This window comes from Lathamus discolor, chromosome 5 (assembly GCF_037157495.1).
Source record: "Lathamus discolor isolate bLatDis1 chromosome 5, bLatDis1.hap1, whole genome shotgun sequence".
NCBI classification, from domain to species: domain Eukaryota; kingdom Metazoa; phylum Chordata; class Aves; order Psittaciformes; family Psittacidae; genus Lathamus; species Lathamus discolor.
The window spans coordinates 65814871-65829533 of NC_088888.1; the positions used below are offsets into that span (position 1 = coordinate 65814871).

The 14663-nt window shown below is 44.2% G+C and overlaps 1 protein-coding gene across 8 annotated transcripts in view; it reads right to left on the reverse strand.

Moving 5' to 3' along the window:
- PRDM1 (PR/SET domain 1) overlaps nt 1-14663 on the reverse strand; it is a 101948-nt gene that overhangs the window by 3184 nt on the left and 84101 nt on the right. For 7 of the 8 annotated variants that reach the window (XM_065681141.1, XM_065681143.1, XM_065681136.1 and 4 more), the window contains 4 exons: nt 13031-13150; nt 9594-9846; nt 748-1856; nt 312-440 (listed from right to left, as the gene is read on the reverse strand). In XM_065681141.1, the coding sequence (XP_065537213.1) occupies nt 312-440; nt 748-1856; nt 9594-9846; nt 13031-13150 (1611 nt within the window). Of the gene's footprint in view, nt 1-311; nt 441-747; nt 1857-9593; nt 9847-13030; nt 13151-13752; nt 13849-14663 lie in introns of those variants that run through there. The other variant, XM_065681140.1, reaches the window with a different exon arrangement.

Below are 14663 nucleotides of genomic sequence, written 5' to 3' on the forward strand. Positions count from 1 at the left end.
AGATGGCAGGATGAAGCAGAAGCTTTTTATATCTTCGTGCTTTCTCGCAAAGGGGAAAAAATCCCCACCTTTTGTATTTAAGTACTGCTGAGCATCATTTTGAGCATGGCCGATGGCAAAACTGTATCAGGCAGATGCTGCTCTACCAGGCTAAGGGCAACCCTGCTGTCTCCCAGGTGCTGCTGCACCAGGGCTGGAAGTGGCTGTGATACAGACTCCATCCTTGAGCAGCCAAGGGCTGGTTCACGAAGCCCTCCCTGTTTGCTGCCCAGCTGTCCCTTTGGGAACATTATCTCTGTGGTGTTACTTACCTGACACTCATGGGGTTTTTCTCCTGTGTGTACCAGATAGTGCTTCTGGAGGTGAGCCAGCTGCGTGAAGCCTTTATTGCAAGTCTGGCATTTAAACGGTCTCTCTCCGCTGTGCACTCGGAGGTGCACCTAGGGAGAAACAAAGCAATTAGCAGTTTGCAGTCTCCAGTACTGTAACAAAAGTACTTTCAGATGTTTCTCAGAGTTAGCAGAAGACTCAAATTGCCAAAACACAATGGTATCTAGTTAATTAGGTGGTGTGGTTATTAAAACACTGTCTTTACAACCATGCTTTCTTGCTGGCGGTGCCATATTAAGCCCAGACTGATACGCAGCCTAACAAGCAAGGGAGGTCCATCCCTGCTTTTGCTAGATATCCTACAGGGATAAATCAGAGCCTTCCAAGAAGGCTTGTGTCTTATCTTCCACTGCCTACCTTCAGATTGGAGAGCTGGCCAAAGGTCTTCGAGCAAACGTTGCATTCATACTTGATCTTTCCGTTCTGCTTCTTCAGTGGGTATGGGAGGGTTTTGTAACCGGTCACATTCCTCTTACTTTTAATGAGATTCATGGCTTCTTCACCACCGGTGGCAGCCAACACCACTGAGGTAGGTTTAGGTTGCATTATGTGTTCTGAACTGGCTGCTGTACCAGCTGTGGGTGACCCGCTGGTAGGGCTGCATGGCTTGTCCTTCATGCTGGCAGCAGCACCCGTGACAGAGAAGGCACTGTTAGGTGCTGGTATAAGGAAGTCTCTTGGATGATCAGGCTGCAGCAGTCGACGGCCTCCTTCACTGGGCAATGAACTGGGCAGTGTGGTGGGGTTCAGCATATGGTGGGAAAGGCTACCTCCACTGAGCAGGTTGCCATAGAGAGGGTACATCCTTGGGAAGAGATTGAAATTGTTGATGCCATTGATATTGTTCAAAGCGCTCAGGTTATTACAGCTCATATTGAATGGAGGTATCAGGAATTTGGGGTAGTGGGGGCTATAGGACGGTAGAAAGGCAGGTGGGAGGTGGCCAGGGGGCGCATATCCAGGATAAGACCCCAATCCTTCTGAGCCATATGATCCGTTCACGTAAGAGTACGGCTCTCTGTGCTCTTGGGAAGTGGGTGCCAGGGGCGAAACCGTGACCCCTGGACTGCTGTGAGGGCTTGAACTTTTTAAGCTTTGGTCTGGGCTGCTCCTCCCAGAAGGACTTGGTGTAGTGGATGTCTGGATGGGTGAGTGAGTAATGTAGCTGGGTCTGTCCATCCCGTATGCTAAGGAAGCTTTCAGATAGTCTTCTGGAAAGGGAGGTCGGATTGGGTAGACAACTCGAGGGAAGAAACACCTCTCCGGGCTATAGTTCTTACGCAAATCATCCAAGTCTTTTTCTGGAGTAACTGGTGAAACGTTGGTCTGGAAGAAATCTTTTCCTTTTGGAGGATTGGATTCCATTTTCAGGATTTCTTTCACACTGTGCTCCTTCTTTGGGATGCTTTTCTGATAGAGCTCATCTTTATCAGCACTGTGCTGCTTTGGATTAACGTTGGTTTGTGCTGAAATATAAAGACAAGATAATCATTATTTAGATATGCCACTGTCATTATATCTTTTCAAAACAGAATCTAACTCCCACAAGTTTTGTGGGGGGGGAAGAGTCACTCTCAGAGATGAGGAACCACTTCACTCACCAAAAAACTGATTTCTGTGTGAAGAAATGCCTGCTGGTAGTAAGTGTTGATAAACAGCATTGTTAATTTAAGGGATACCAGCCAGTACATACAGATCTGGATGATGATTCATTTGCAGATCCTAGTCTCCACTTTACAAACTGATTTCACCTTTCTTTCCCCTTAAATTTGACTAGTTGAATGCCCATTTAGGCAGTATTTCTAATAAATGCAGTAACAAGCATTTGTTCACAATACAGGTTCAACAGAAGGACTTTGCAGAACATAAGCTCCTAGAAATGTTCCTCAGTAAAATAACAAGGCATGACAAATCGGCTTTTGCCAAACCGCAGCAGTCACTTCACCAGCCAGTTCAATTACTTACAGTACCGAAAAAACCATGGCTGGCTGGGATGAAAGCTGCCTTCAAAGAGAAGGTATTCTCCATCAGTAAACAGATCATTACTCATTAAATATACTGCTTAGGAACATCTACAACAAAGCAGACTATTTACTGCAGATTTCTGTGGCATTCGGTCTATGCAAAGCTCCTCTGCTTACAGCTGTACTTTATAAAAAAAACTGCTGAAGCAAAGCAAAAGGAAGCAAGACCGGTTGGCTCCAGCTTAAGTTGAAATGTACTTTAAAGAAAAAAAAATAAAAAGGAAAAAGAAATATTTATTTAGAAGCAAATAGAAGCTAGCATCATTTGGCTCAGTTCAGCACATATACTGTTTATTTGTATTCAAAGGCTTGACCTTGTTATCTGGACATAATATAATATGAAGAGTGTACTGAAAGATGTCTTCAATAGAAAAGAAATATGCTTTTATCTCATCTCCCAGAGTTAATAGTTATATAATCACGAAATGATGTCTCATAAGATATTTTATTACAGGGCAAAAACTACAAGGTTTCATATTCATGCTTAGTTATGTGCAAAGTTTTCCATCAGAAGGTACAAGGCAATGCCGCTAAGTATGCAACTTGAAAGTATCGCAGCCCTGCAGCCAAGTTTCTGCTTCTGTGGCTGACTGATCTTACTTCGCTAACTGAGGTGAGAAACTGCTATCTCTGATCTTTGGAGGACCAGCTGAACCCAGTGAGGAAGATGGGAACAGGCAATGACCACCCCACTTTCAACACTGATTCTTTGCTTCACTATTCACTACCCTGATGGAATCTATCATTTGGCAACATTACCCTATAAGGCAAAGAAATGGCCATTTATAAAACGTACCCAAAAAAACAGCTGCTTTCAAAGCATGCTCCTTCTCACAGCAAACCATTTGTACAGTAGCATCCTTCTTGAAATGCTGCTAGCCTAGCAGCAAGCAAATTTAGTTTTGACATGTGGGCAGTTTGTGTATTTCCAAGTTGCAATGAAATGCTACTGAACGTGGTTATGTTCAATAATATATTTAGGATAAAACATAGGGTGTGTTGCACAGCAAGCACGTACGCATGTAAGTGTGCAGAGAGCTTCCCAATTTCTTCTTTTGATGTTAAAGCTTAATGCAGGGCTGTTTCAAAAATAAATTAATAGTGTGTTGTGTTGAATGGCATTAAAAATCATCTACTTTTTTTGATAGTTTTCTCTGAACTTGTGGACCAGTAACTCATTTTCTAAATGTCTACCCGGATTTTTGGGTGCAACATAAGACAATACGTTACACTCACTAGATTCAAAAAGCTTCACAAGGGCACTTTGGGTAATATTATCTACATCTTCTTATCAGCTGCCTGCCACCATGCCAGCAAACATTCCCGGTGATGCTATCAGCACTGGGAAGTATGGAGACGGGGAAGTACTGAAAGCTGGGTGGGGGTGGGAAGTAGGACTTGTGAAGCCTCGCAGAAGAGAAAATAAATAAATACCATCTTATCAGGTCCGTATCAGTTTCTCAGTGGGGTCTGTCAAGCAGGAAGTTCAAATTGACACTTTTCTCTCTTAAAGAAAAAAGCTCCAGGGGGAGGGGAAGATGAGGAAGTGCTGGCACTGCTGGAATAGTGATAGAGAAACCAGGACTGCTTCGGTGGGAGGAAAGCTCCTGCTGTCACCAAGTTAAACCTCAGGGTGGGGATGTACGTGCCTTACACGCCGGAGCAAGCCCGTGAGTGACAGAAAGGAAGCTGAGAATGTAACTTTCTTTGTGCAACAGGCCCATGTCCCCACATGACAGACTAAAGGTAATTGCTCTTTCCTTCCCCTCAAAGTGTTCCCAGTAAAGCCTTCCCTCCTACTAATTTCCATGTGCAGAGAGCACTTGCAACATTTAAAGATTATTTTTCAAGTCTAACTGTGATTGCTTTCTTCAGTTTGCTATCTTTGGTCCATAATCACTCCTTGGCTTTTTCCCCTGTTACCTGAGCACAATGAACCCTTGAAAACACCAGAGATCAAAACACAAACAAGTGTGTCAGCACTGTGTAAAATAAGAGAAGGTAATGTTGAGGGCCAAGGAGAGGTTCTTATGTTTTATACTGAACGTGGATTTAAACCAGGGCTGAGACTGATTGAGAGGTTTACAACCTTTCTCATTGCTCTTAAAGGAGCCGTATACTTCAAAGTTAAAGAGATGTATTTCTTATAAACAGATTTTTGTTTTAAAACTTGTGATTTCAGATTTCAGTTCTTACCCATCATGTCCTTCTCTTGCTCTTGAAATGTATTTCTCCCTCCCACCCCCATACACATATATACACACTAAATATAGGCACATACTCTTCCAAGATCTGTCTATTTTCTGTGGTTGGCAGGACACACAGAAAAGTGGTTCATGACAAATCAAGAACAGCGCAGCTGCATTTCTAAGTTACTGATCTGAGGGGAGAGAGGGGAAAAAAGAAAGAAAAAACCCAGATGTGCTTCTTTAAGGAGCCTGATCCACTTCTAACCAAGGTCAACAGATTATTTGCTCAGACCTGAGATTAGTGAGCCTGCGCAAGAGGCAAAGGAACAAAACTCATGTTACTTTTTAGTAAGACTTGAGTGGAGGGGCTGCCTGGAGTCACTCCAATGTGGGTGTTCCAGCTACACCCTGCTGCACAGCTGTAGGCTTTGCTCTCATTTCTTGTGCTCTGAGCTGTAGCCTGAGAGAGACTTCAGAAAAACAATGATGTTTTCTTCTAAAAACCTGAAAAATGGCTGTAGGCAGGCAGTAATCTCAATAGTAATTTCAGGAGCGAGATGGTACTGAACACTTCAGGAGGTGGAGATTAATTATGCCGATTCACATTTTCGGTCTAAATTAAGCACCAATTTTACTAGTAGAAAAAGAACCTCAAAGTTGTGAAGCAGGCAAAACAAAAAGTGTTCCCACTCAAAATGAGAACAGAGACCAACATTCAGAAGCATATAATCTGATCATCTGTTTTCTGAATGTGTCCAAGGCAGGGTGACACATTCTGCCCTGAGAAGGTCTTTGAGGGACCCTTCGAATAATCCTCAGTATTAAGTCAAATTCAGCCCCCGAATTCTGGGTTTATGAAGACAACTTTTCATATAATTTCAAAATAATTTTCCTGAGCCCTTCTAAAGATTCCAGGAGGCACTTTTTTAAGCAAGTGCAGATGTTTCCTCTCAACCCAAACAGAAAGGCTTCAAAACCTGAAAGTGAAACTGCCCATAAACAAAAGGGAAAGCAAGTGGCAGAGTTTAGCTAACGGCCAGTGTGTCAGGGCCAGCAGGAAAAAGAAAAGAATAAATCACACTTAAAAACAAGCATTGAAAAGTTCATCTGCACAGAATCCAAAAGGTTTTAAATATTTTTAAATTAAATTTAACCTTTAAATTCAACCTTGTCAAACCTGTTAGTGAAACAGAAAGATTGCCAAATGTTCTGCAAATATGCAAATTGCATTCCCCCAACTCAAACTCTTTTCCTGAAGCTTGACCAGAAGATGTCACCTGCCTGTACTTGACTGAGGAGACAAACACGACATGAGCAGCAGGAAATTGCATCATGTGATTGCAATACGTGAACATTATTATCAAATAGTCACGGCCTGAGTCAACATGTTTGGAGGGATTTATTTATTTATTTATTTATTTTAAACTGCTGCCCTCTCCACCTTCCATCCCAAAATAATCCTCCTAGGATGAGGTAAGAATGAAATGCTGAACTATGTGGGACTTGCAAAGCAAACTTCCTCAGTCTGTTTGCTTGCCCAAAAACAAAATATCACAGACTAAAATACAATCTGAGGGCCCAGGTGAATGAGGTTAAGCAGGACATTTAACAAACTAATTACCAAAATCTGATTTCTTGGCCAGCAGAATACAGGAATCTTGCACCATTGCACTTAAAACCATTTACTGGACGAGGGCACCATCTGAGGGTGACATCTCAAATCTTGATAAAAAAACAACTGTCATCATAGAAAACGTAAGTGGCCTCAAAACACGCAGGAAGAGGATGGAGACCATTTAAAACAAGACCGAGTCTCCACTGCTGGGATAATGTGGAGTCTTGCCTCTACCACTATTGTGCAACTACTTGCATGCACTTCAACATCTACTCCAAGTTACGTAGCTCCACTCAGAGCTAATCATGGCTGTCAAGGTAGGTGTGTGCTTCAGCGTCTGAAGGACTGGGTCAAAGGCCCCACTTCAAGAAAACACAGAGGACAGGCTTAAACCCATAACTAAGTACATGCCTAATTGCTGTCTTGAATCTGGATGCTTTCCTTCTACAGCACAAATGAACTAACGCTGGAGAAGTTTCCTTTAATTTGAAAGTTCGCTGTTACAGAGGCAAGTAGATGTTATGTGTGGATGTGTAAATATATTTATGCTCTAAAGTGGCAGTTCCCTCATTTTTGAGGCCACTAATTACAGGAAATAAAGCCAGAGAAATTCTCTGATACATTCTTCCCTGGAGGCCCATCCCGCTCAGGTGCTTAAAGAGGAGCTGAGGTGCTGAACTCCAAGACCGTGATCCCCAACCCCCTGAGGCACCTAAAGCAGCTACCTATATTTTAAGCTGGCAAGACTGGAAGCTCTCCATAGGTGTGTGTGTCCCAAGTGGCCTCTCCTGTGCTGGGCCGGGCAACCAGCCAAGGCACAGCTCTTCCAAAGCCTCCCGCGGGCACCGGCGTGCTCTGCACACCCAAGACACAGGGAAGGAGCGGCCATGGGCTGGCAGTGCTGCTGCCCCATGTGTCCCCGCAGGAGGAAGCCCTCACTTCAGCCTGTGGTGCGACCTCCCTGTGACTTTCCCTCCCTCAGAGGGTGCCAAAGACAGCAGCCAGGGGCTGGCAGAGGCGACAGTGCTTGCCTGCTCCTCTGAGGGAAGCCATGCCATTTTAAACACAGAAATGTCAGTGATCCATTTGGCTGGAGAGGGCTTTCCTGACTTTTTAGCAGGTGGAGGAGGTGATCAGCGGGAGGCCCCCCAAGCAAGACTGTGTTAAGATGCTCTGATGGGGCAAAGCCCCACTTCTGCAGCAGGTGCAGGATGCTAGTGATTCTGCACTTTATTCATAGGTGAATGCAGTGTGAGGGCACCTTGGCCAGGCTTGCAAGAGAGAGAGAGGCTGGAGAGGTAGCAGGATCATCACTAATTTTAGCTTTAAATAGAAGAAGTAGCATGAGAGGAAGGGGAAGAAGAAAACTGAACAGTGCTGACATTCACTTTAAACTCATCTAGTTCCAGTACTGGCTGGAAAAGCTATCCCTGCTTCCACTGTTGCTGCAGGGCTTTCAGCATCTTTGTGGGACCTCTGAACTTTTTTCTGTACTTTTCAAGAAAAGTACTTTAGAAAACCTCAGTCCTTAAGGTCTCTGTAGGGTTTCTGGCCCAGCTGCAGGCTTTAGGCCTGAATGTGTCTGTGACAAAGATAAAAGGAAAAGATGTAAAAAGTGGTAACTTTTTCTCACTTCTTTGAACTGCTGTTTTCTTTTGGTGGAGGGGGGCTAACATAACATTTCTAAGTGGTTTAAACAGAATTATCTTTTAAAAGAAGAAGGAATATTTCCATTTCAGCATCTGGAAAGACTGCTCTTTTGAATGCTAAAGCTGAGCTACACAACTGTTGCTCAAGATCCTGTCTCTAGACCCATGCATAGAACCTGCCTTTACTACAATGGATTATTCTGCTCATGTTCAGACACCCCTAGTTTTGACCTGAGTAAAACTAACCATGGAACTAGTTGACACTTTACAAATACATTCCTCACTACTTATGCAAGGCAACCTGAGATGCCAGCAGATGCAGGAAACAGAGGCTGCATTTGTGTTTCCTCCTAGCTAGTGGCCAAATGTGTCTGGCTGGATCTTTGCAAACTCCTCATCCACAGAAATCCTTAATGCTGTTGTGTCATCCCACCTGCAAGTCCCACTGAAAAGCCAACAGTTCATCAGATAAGAAAATAAAACCGCCCAGCGAGTGGTGAAATGACACATGTGCAAAGATGACAGAATCAGTGAGATATTTCTTGAACAGGGAATATAGCAGCATATGACATGCCCTCCCTTGCTTCCCTCTGCCACTAAGAGAAAGCACATTTTCTTCTATAATTTGCAGGGAAAGACCAAAAACTGGTGAAGGGATGACAGCCATGGACGACATATGTACTCTTGATTAACGTGAATGTGTGACACCATTTTCATGATGCGAGGTTATAGTTTAACTCAAATGATCCCCAAAGTAACACTGCTGTTTTATAACCCATTATTTGTTGCCAAATAACGGCAAATAGTTCATTTTACATAAAAAGAGACCAAAAAACCTGCTTGCAGGCTTTCCTTCAAATCTCAGTGTAGGTGCTGGCCAAAGGACAAAAGAATGCTCTGCTCTACCTCAGCACAGCTAGCAGGAGGGGATGCAGCCTAAGAGTCGAGTGAGAAGTCAGCAAGAATCATTCCCTCTCTTCAAGGGGCTCTGGGTGAGGTGCTAGGCAGTGATTAAGCTGGAAGTGATTGAGTAAAGTGCTGAGGCTGGAAATGGTCAGAAACCACAGCAGAACACAGATAGATATACTCCTGGAAATACCTTGTCCCCTTGCTACCAGTGCTATTACTTTTGAACAGAAAATGAAAGCTGTGATACGCAGCCAAGAAATGGGGACGAGCTTACAAAACAAGTAAGCAGATGAGAAGACCACAGGAGGTTTGCTCCCATAAGATAAGCATAAATGCGAGGCTCAGGGAGCATTATGCAGTAAACGTATTTTTTCAGACACCTAGACAGAGCCATGGCACATGGCCACTTCCTCATACAGTGAGGGCGGCCCTTTGGGAACATGACTGGACAGGCTTCAGTATATGCTATCAAAGCAGACTTTTGCTCAACAGTATGAGATCTGGACCTGGAAGGCCTGAGAGTGAACCGACACCTATAATTCTGAAGGCAGAGGACAGTTGTCAGTCCAGAATTTCATCGGATAAGACTCAGTTTGTAAACCAGTAACTGTTCAGATTTTTTATAATCTGTTTACATTTGAATGGGCTCAGGGAACTCTTTCTGTTGTGTTGGGTTTTTTAATTCCCCTTTTCCACTCCGAGCTACCTACTGTGACACAACAGATGATGCAGCTGTGTAATTATACAACTTATTATTAGATCATATAAGCAGAAGAGACATTACTAGCATTCCTTGTTTATGCTGTAATCCACTTACTGAGGTTCATCATTGTCAGCTCTCTGGAGGAGGGATAGTGCAGCCTCTCTGCAAAGTCTCTGCAATACCACACAAGCAGCTCTTGGTTGGCAGGGATGGGCTTGATGGTGTAGAAGTAGATGTTCATTCCATTCTGACAAGCAGCCAAGTTCTGTTCCTGAACAGAGTAGCCAGGGTTTACATAACGCATCCAGTTGCTCTTGTCCTCATTAAATCCGTCAATAAAGTGGTGAAGCTCACCACTTGAATATATCTGGAACAGAGAGGAAGTGCTTGTGAATATATACACGCACAATACACAGCACATGTGCAGAGTCCAGAGGGGAGAAGTGATAAGCTTTTTTCTTTTTTTTTTTTAAATGAGCAGATTTTACTGAAATAAGACTCAAGCTAGGTTCCCCCTTTTCCAGCTATGATATCCGCTGTGTTAAGAACAGAGATGCTTATTCGAAGGTAAGCTGGCAGTCACCTTTTCTATTTCTGCTTAGTCTGTGTCTCTCGTAGTATGGACAAATCAGACCCAAAATCTGAAATACAGCATACTCTCCCCAGGGGAACAGTCTACCTGCCTGCGTGAATAGTCTACCTCAAGAGTCCTTTTCCTAGTGCTAGGATCAACAAGTGGGTGATGATGATGACTGCAGGTCTGAGTGCATACTTGCATTAATGCTTTGAGTCACCTGCATTTAAGACAGACTGGCTGTGCTATGTCAGAGTCTTTCTCGCCTTTTTCTATGGCCTCTGTACTTGCAGTTTCCTACCACCTCCACCCAAAGGTTTAAACTTATGCAAACATCCTCCACCCCCCCCCCCCAGAGTCCTAAAGCAATGCTTGCTCATAGTTGGACTGTAACCCTTTTGTAGAAAGGCTGGGCGAGGCAAAGATGAACTTCACCTGCCATAACTTAATGAAGACCTGGAGGGGAGCTAACCGATGAAAAGTCACTTTTCCTATCGAGGGACATGTTCTGTCTTGTTCACAGACAGGAAAGGAAACACGAATTTAAAAACTGCTCAGTGACTTGGGGGGTAAGAAGTCCCAGTCACTGACAGAAGCTACTGCTTCTTAACGGGGTAAGAATAAGAAAATTATTAAAAATAAAAAAATAAAAAAATAAAATAAATAAAAACCAGGGGACATGTTCGTTAAGGACACATCCCTAATTCTTGGGAGGAACTAGCTCCGTGCTGGATAAAATGGGGTTCCTGGGTTTTGCAAAACAGATGACTGGGCAAAAGCCAGACCTTGAAGCAGGAGCAGCCTGCACCAGCGACCAACCTCTATGAGCAGGAAATGCCTTTCCAAAGGGGAGACAGAGCTTATCTGGGGGGGGGGGGGGGTAAGCACTCCATGGGTGTTCCTGCCTTTGTGTTGACACCACCGTCTTCCACACCTACCTGGTCGGGCAGCGCACCCTGAAAGCACCCCCGGCCAGCTGGGACCTCTCCTCTTCTCCCCTAAGAGAGTGGAGAGTACCAGTGGAGAGTGGCGAGGAGGCAGCCTAGCCCTTTAACGGGGCCGTAAACACCAGAATCACTTTCTTTAAGAGTAACTTCCTGTAAACTGAGAAGGGGGAAATACATGTGGCCTCATCAAAGCAGCCTGCGAGAGATTTTGCGGTGTGTTTGTTATGAGAAAATGGAAGGGAGCCGGGTGAGTTGCGCTGCATCAAGAGGAGCCTTTGGGTTTCTCTGCTCACCCCGGCTCGCAAACTTCCAGGAACACAGGGCTCCGGCGCTTGATGCCTGCTGCTGCTTCCCAAACCGGCCCTGCACCTCTCCCACGGCAGGGCCACGGATGCTGCCGGTCACTGTGCTCCGGCTGAGGGCAAAGGCAACCCACTGGACTCCCACCTATTCTGGGGAAGTCCAGACCAGATGTGCTGAGTCATGGCGCAGTTCCCAGAAGTGACGCGCGGGCAAGGCTCAGGCAGTGTTCCCCCCGCACGGAGCAGATGTTCCTGCCTCTGCCAGCAAGCCCAGGATGCCTTTAATAACATGTGGGAAGTTATCTCCCACAATTTCCTTTGCATATGCAAGCCTGTGTCAGACCCCTAGGAAGAAATTCATTTTCAATGCGGCAGCATGTCTTGAACGAATCAAGGGATTATAACAGGGAATTTAACGATGCTTAGATGGCTCCTAGGATATTATTTCTGAGGATCCCTCTGCTTTAAGGCTTAAAATCACATCATGAGAATGATGTCATCTTTCTCACTGCAGTATATGAATGAAGTCCTGCAAGATGGTTAGCAGCCCCTCTTCCCAATATTTGCTGTCCTGTTTGCAACTGGCAGGGCTAGGACCAGTGTATCAATCTGCTCCTAGGCTGGACACAAGCTCCCAAAAAAAAATCTGGCTGAAAGAAACATTCTGCAGCCTTATGAATATGAAAACAGTTGCCGGTTGGTAAAAATGGTCATGCAAATAACTGCCTGTGCAGTGCTGTATTACGCCGCATGAAGACGATCTGAGAAAACCAAAATGATTCAATTAGGTAGGAAGAAAGGGCTGGTGCTTGCCCTGGATTTCACCTGGATATGAGGTTGGGATATTATTAAGGCAGGCAGGCACCTGGGCACATAGGCTTGGATATATTCCAAAATCCACTGACTTAGACACAACCTAAATGGCTAGAAGGCAGCAAAATAAATCTATGGAAGGAGATGGGGCTGAAGGAATGTTCTCTCACAATTAATAATGGCTCTGTAAAGGAAACTGAGGATTACATCAGCTGATAAACTGGAAACATATTCCTGAGCACAGACTTCCCAAGCCAAAACTAATTGTCTGGTGCTCCTCTCCAGCTTATACTACAAATTAGGCATCACCTCTAGTGCTTGTCTGCCATTAATGGATTTTTCCCTTCACTAAGATCTGTGGGCTGTTAACACTTTCTGAAGTGGACTAGAGAAGCTTATGACTTGAACGAAACATGATGAAAATGACCACCCCTGTGTTATAGCAGTTCTATTCAAAACCCAGGAAAAAATGTCACAAAAGGTATAACTCCACAGCAAAAGATTATGCAGTACTTTCACAGCTTCTGCATAGCTGGAAAAATCAAGGACACATGACATCTGCATAAACAAGAGTGACTTTCCACTGTGAAGAAATGCAAAATAACCTGCCCCTACAACAAGCATCAGAAGTGTTTCTTTACACAACCAAGCATGGATCCATTTCAGAAGACATTGCTGCGAAGGGCTACGCATTTCCCCTCCTCTCTCCACCCACATTGTCCCTATATCCAAGAGAGCCAGGCTTTTGCTCGGCTCAGCTCACTACTGTCACCGGCTGTGTTCGTGCCTGGCAGCGTACAGAGGTTGCCCCCTGCATTCACACAGGTCTGCAGCAGGAAGTGGCCCAGCTTCTCAGCTGTACTCATTCAGTGAGCTGCTTACTGCAACAACGTGGGGCTGTTTTTTCCTGCTTACCCGCCAAAAGTATTTTCTGTTTGCATTCTTGGGAACCGTATCGCTGGTGTAGATCTCTCCTACAAGGGGTCCAAAGCGTGTTCCTTTTGGGATGTACTCTTTGCTTATAACTCCGGTGACCTATAAGAAGAGCGGCACAGGATCAGTCCATCAGCAGCAGAAATCAAAAGGTCTTCCTTTCTCTCCCCTGTCCCCCGATCTTAAACAAGGTAAAGCAACCTGACGCGAGAAATTTTTAGTGACAGGTCAGCAAACCAGAAATAAAGTAACAGCAGTGTTGGATATGATACAACCATCTGTGTCAGATACCAGAATCTCACCAAGACATAGGGAAGACAAAGATAAACGCCACCTGAAAAATGTGTTTTGTGAAAATACATTGACAAGAAGAAACAGTAAAGTGAAATATACAGAGACTGTCAAATTTCTTCACAAGTTATTTCCCCTATCAAAAGCAAACCCCGAAAGTCCAGTTCCAGAAAACAAAAATATTCAATAGCTATCAATCACTTCACTGCCACAGAGCTCACTTTTCTAATAAGTTAGGAACTGGAATGACTGCTCCTCCAGATCAAAATGAAACCTTCCCCCACCCCCACCTTCTCTGCTCTATACCCATCCTTATGGCTAAAAGGAGAATAAACAAAGACAACCTACAATTCTCTCACCAGCATACAGCCGCATAGAAAACAATATGAAATGGTTTTGGGACATGTACTCACAGATCACCCTCTTTTATGAAAAGGGAGGCAGCAGTTCCGGTAACATATGTCAAATGGGTTTGGTCAGAGGCGTAAGGGTTTTGATGAAAATGCTCCACTATGCTAGGTCTAAGAAATATACTCTAGTTGTTCAGCTTCCTTCTTGACAGTAATTACACCAAAAAAAGTCACTGACCACAAATCAGGAAGCAATTCATCATTATTCAGAAGACCGTGCCTTGGAGTAACCCTTCACAGAACACTGCTGAGTTATTGGTTTTGTTTCTCTCTGTTGCTCACCAATCTTCTTAAATTTAATGTAGCAGAACAATGTTAGAAAACCAACAATTCTGTCAACCAAAACCCCCAAGCCTTGGCAAAACTGATCTTGCTGCTCAAATAGTGGAAAAAAGAGAAGGTAAAAAGCCCATTTATTTGGTATTATAGGCAAACTTTCATGGCAAAATGTACTAATTGTATCCCCTTCACACATTTTGCCACTTGCCTTTTTGCTTGCCAGGATTTCAGAACAAGACAGAACAACAGAAACACCGGGATTACTGCAGTCTGCAGCCTACAAGGAATCAATGCTTTTACCAAAGCAGATTAGCACTCATCAGCCCCTGCAGATAGCTCACTTCAGTGAGCATTTCTCTTCTTTGTAACAGTCCTTCCCAGCAAAGCACGGTAAAGACCCTGGACTTTGTAAAATTAGCTAAGCCTTGTGATTTTCCCAGGCTACATTTTCTTCTGTTCTATCACCCTTGGTGTGAGGAGAGGGAGACAGGCAGACAGGGAAACACTTGCCTGTGTATTGGTCAAGATTAAAACCCCCCGTAAACAACTAACACCTAGCATAACTTCACTGTTGTAAATGTCCACATACAGGGGACAAATAACAGCCGTGGACTCAAGGAGGTAAATCCACCCGG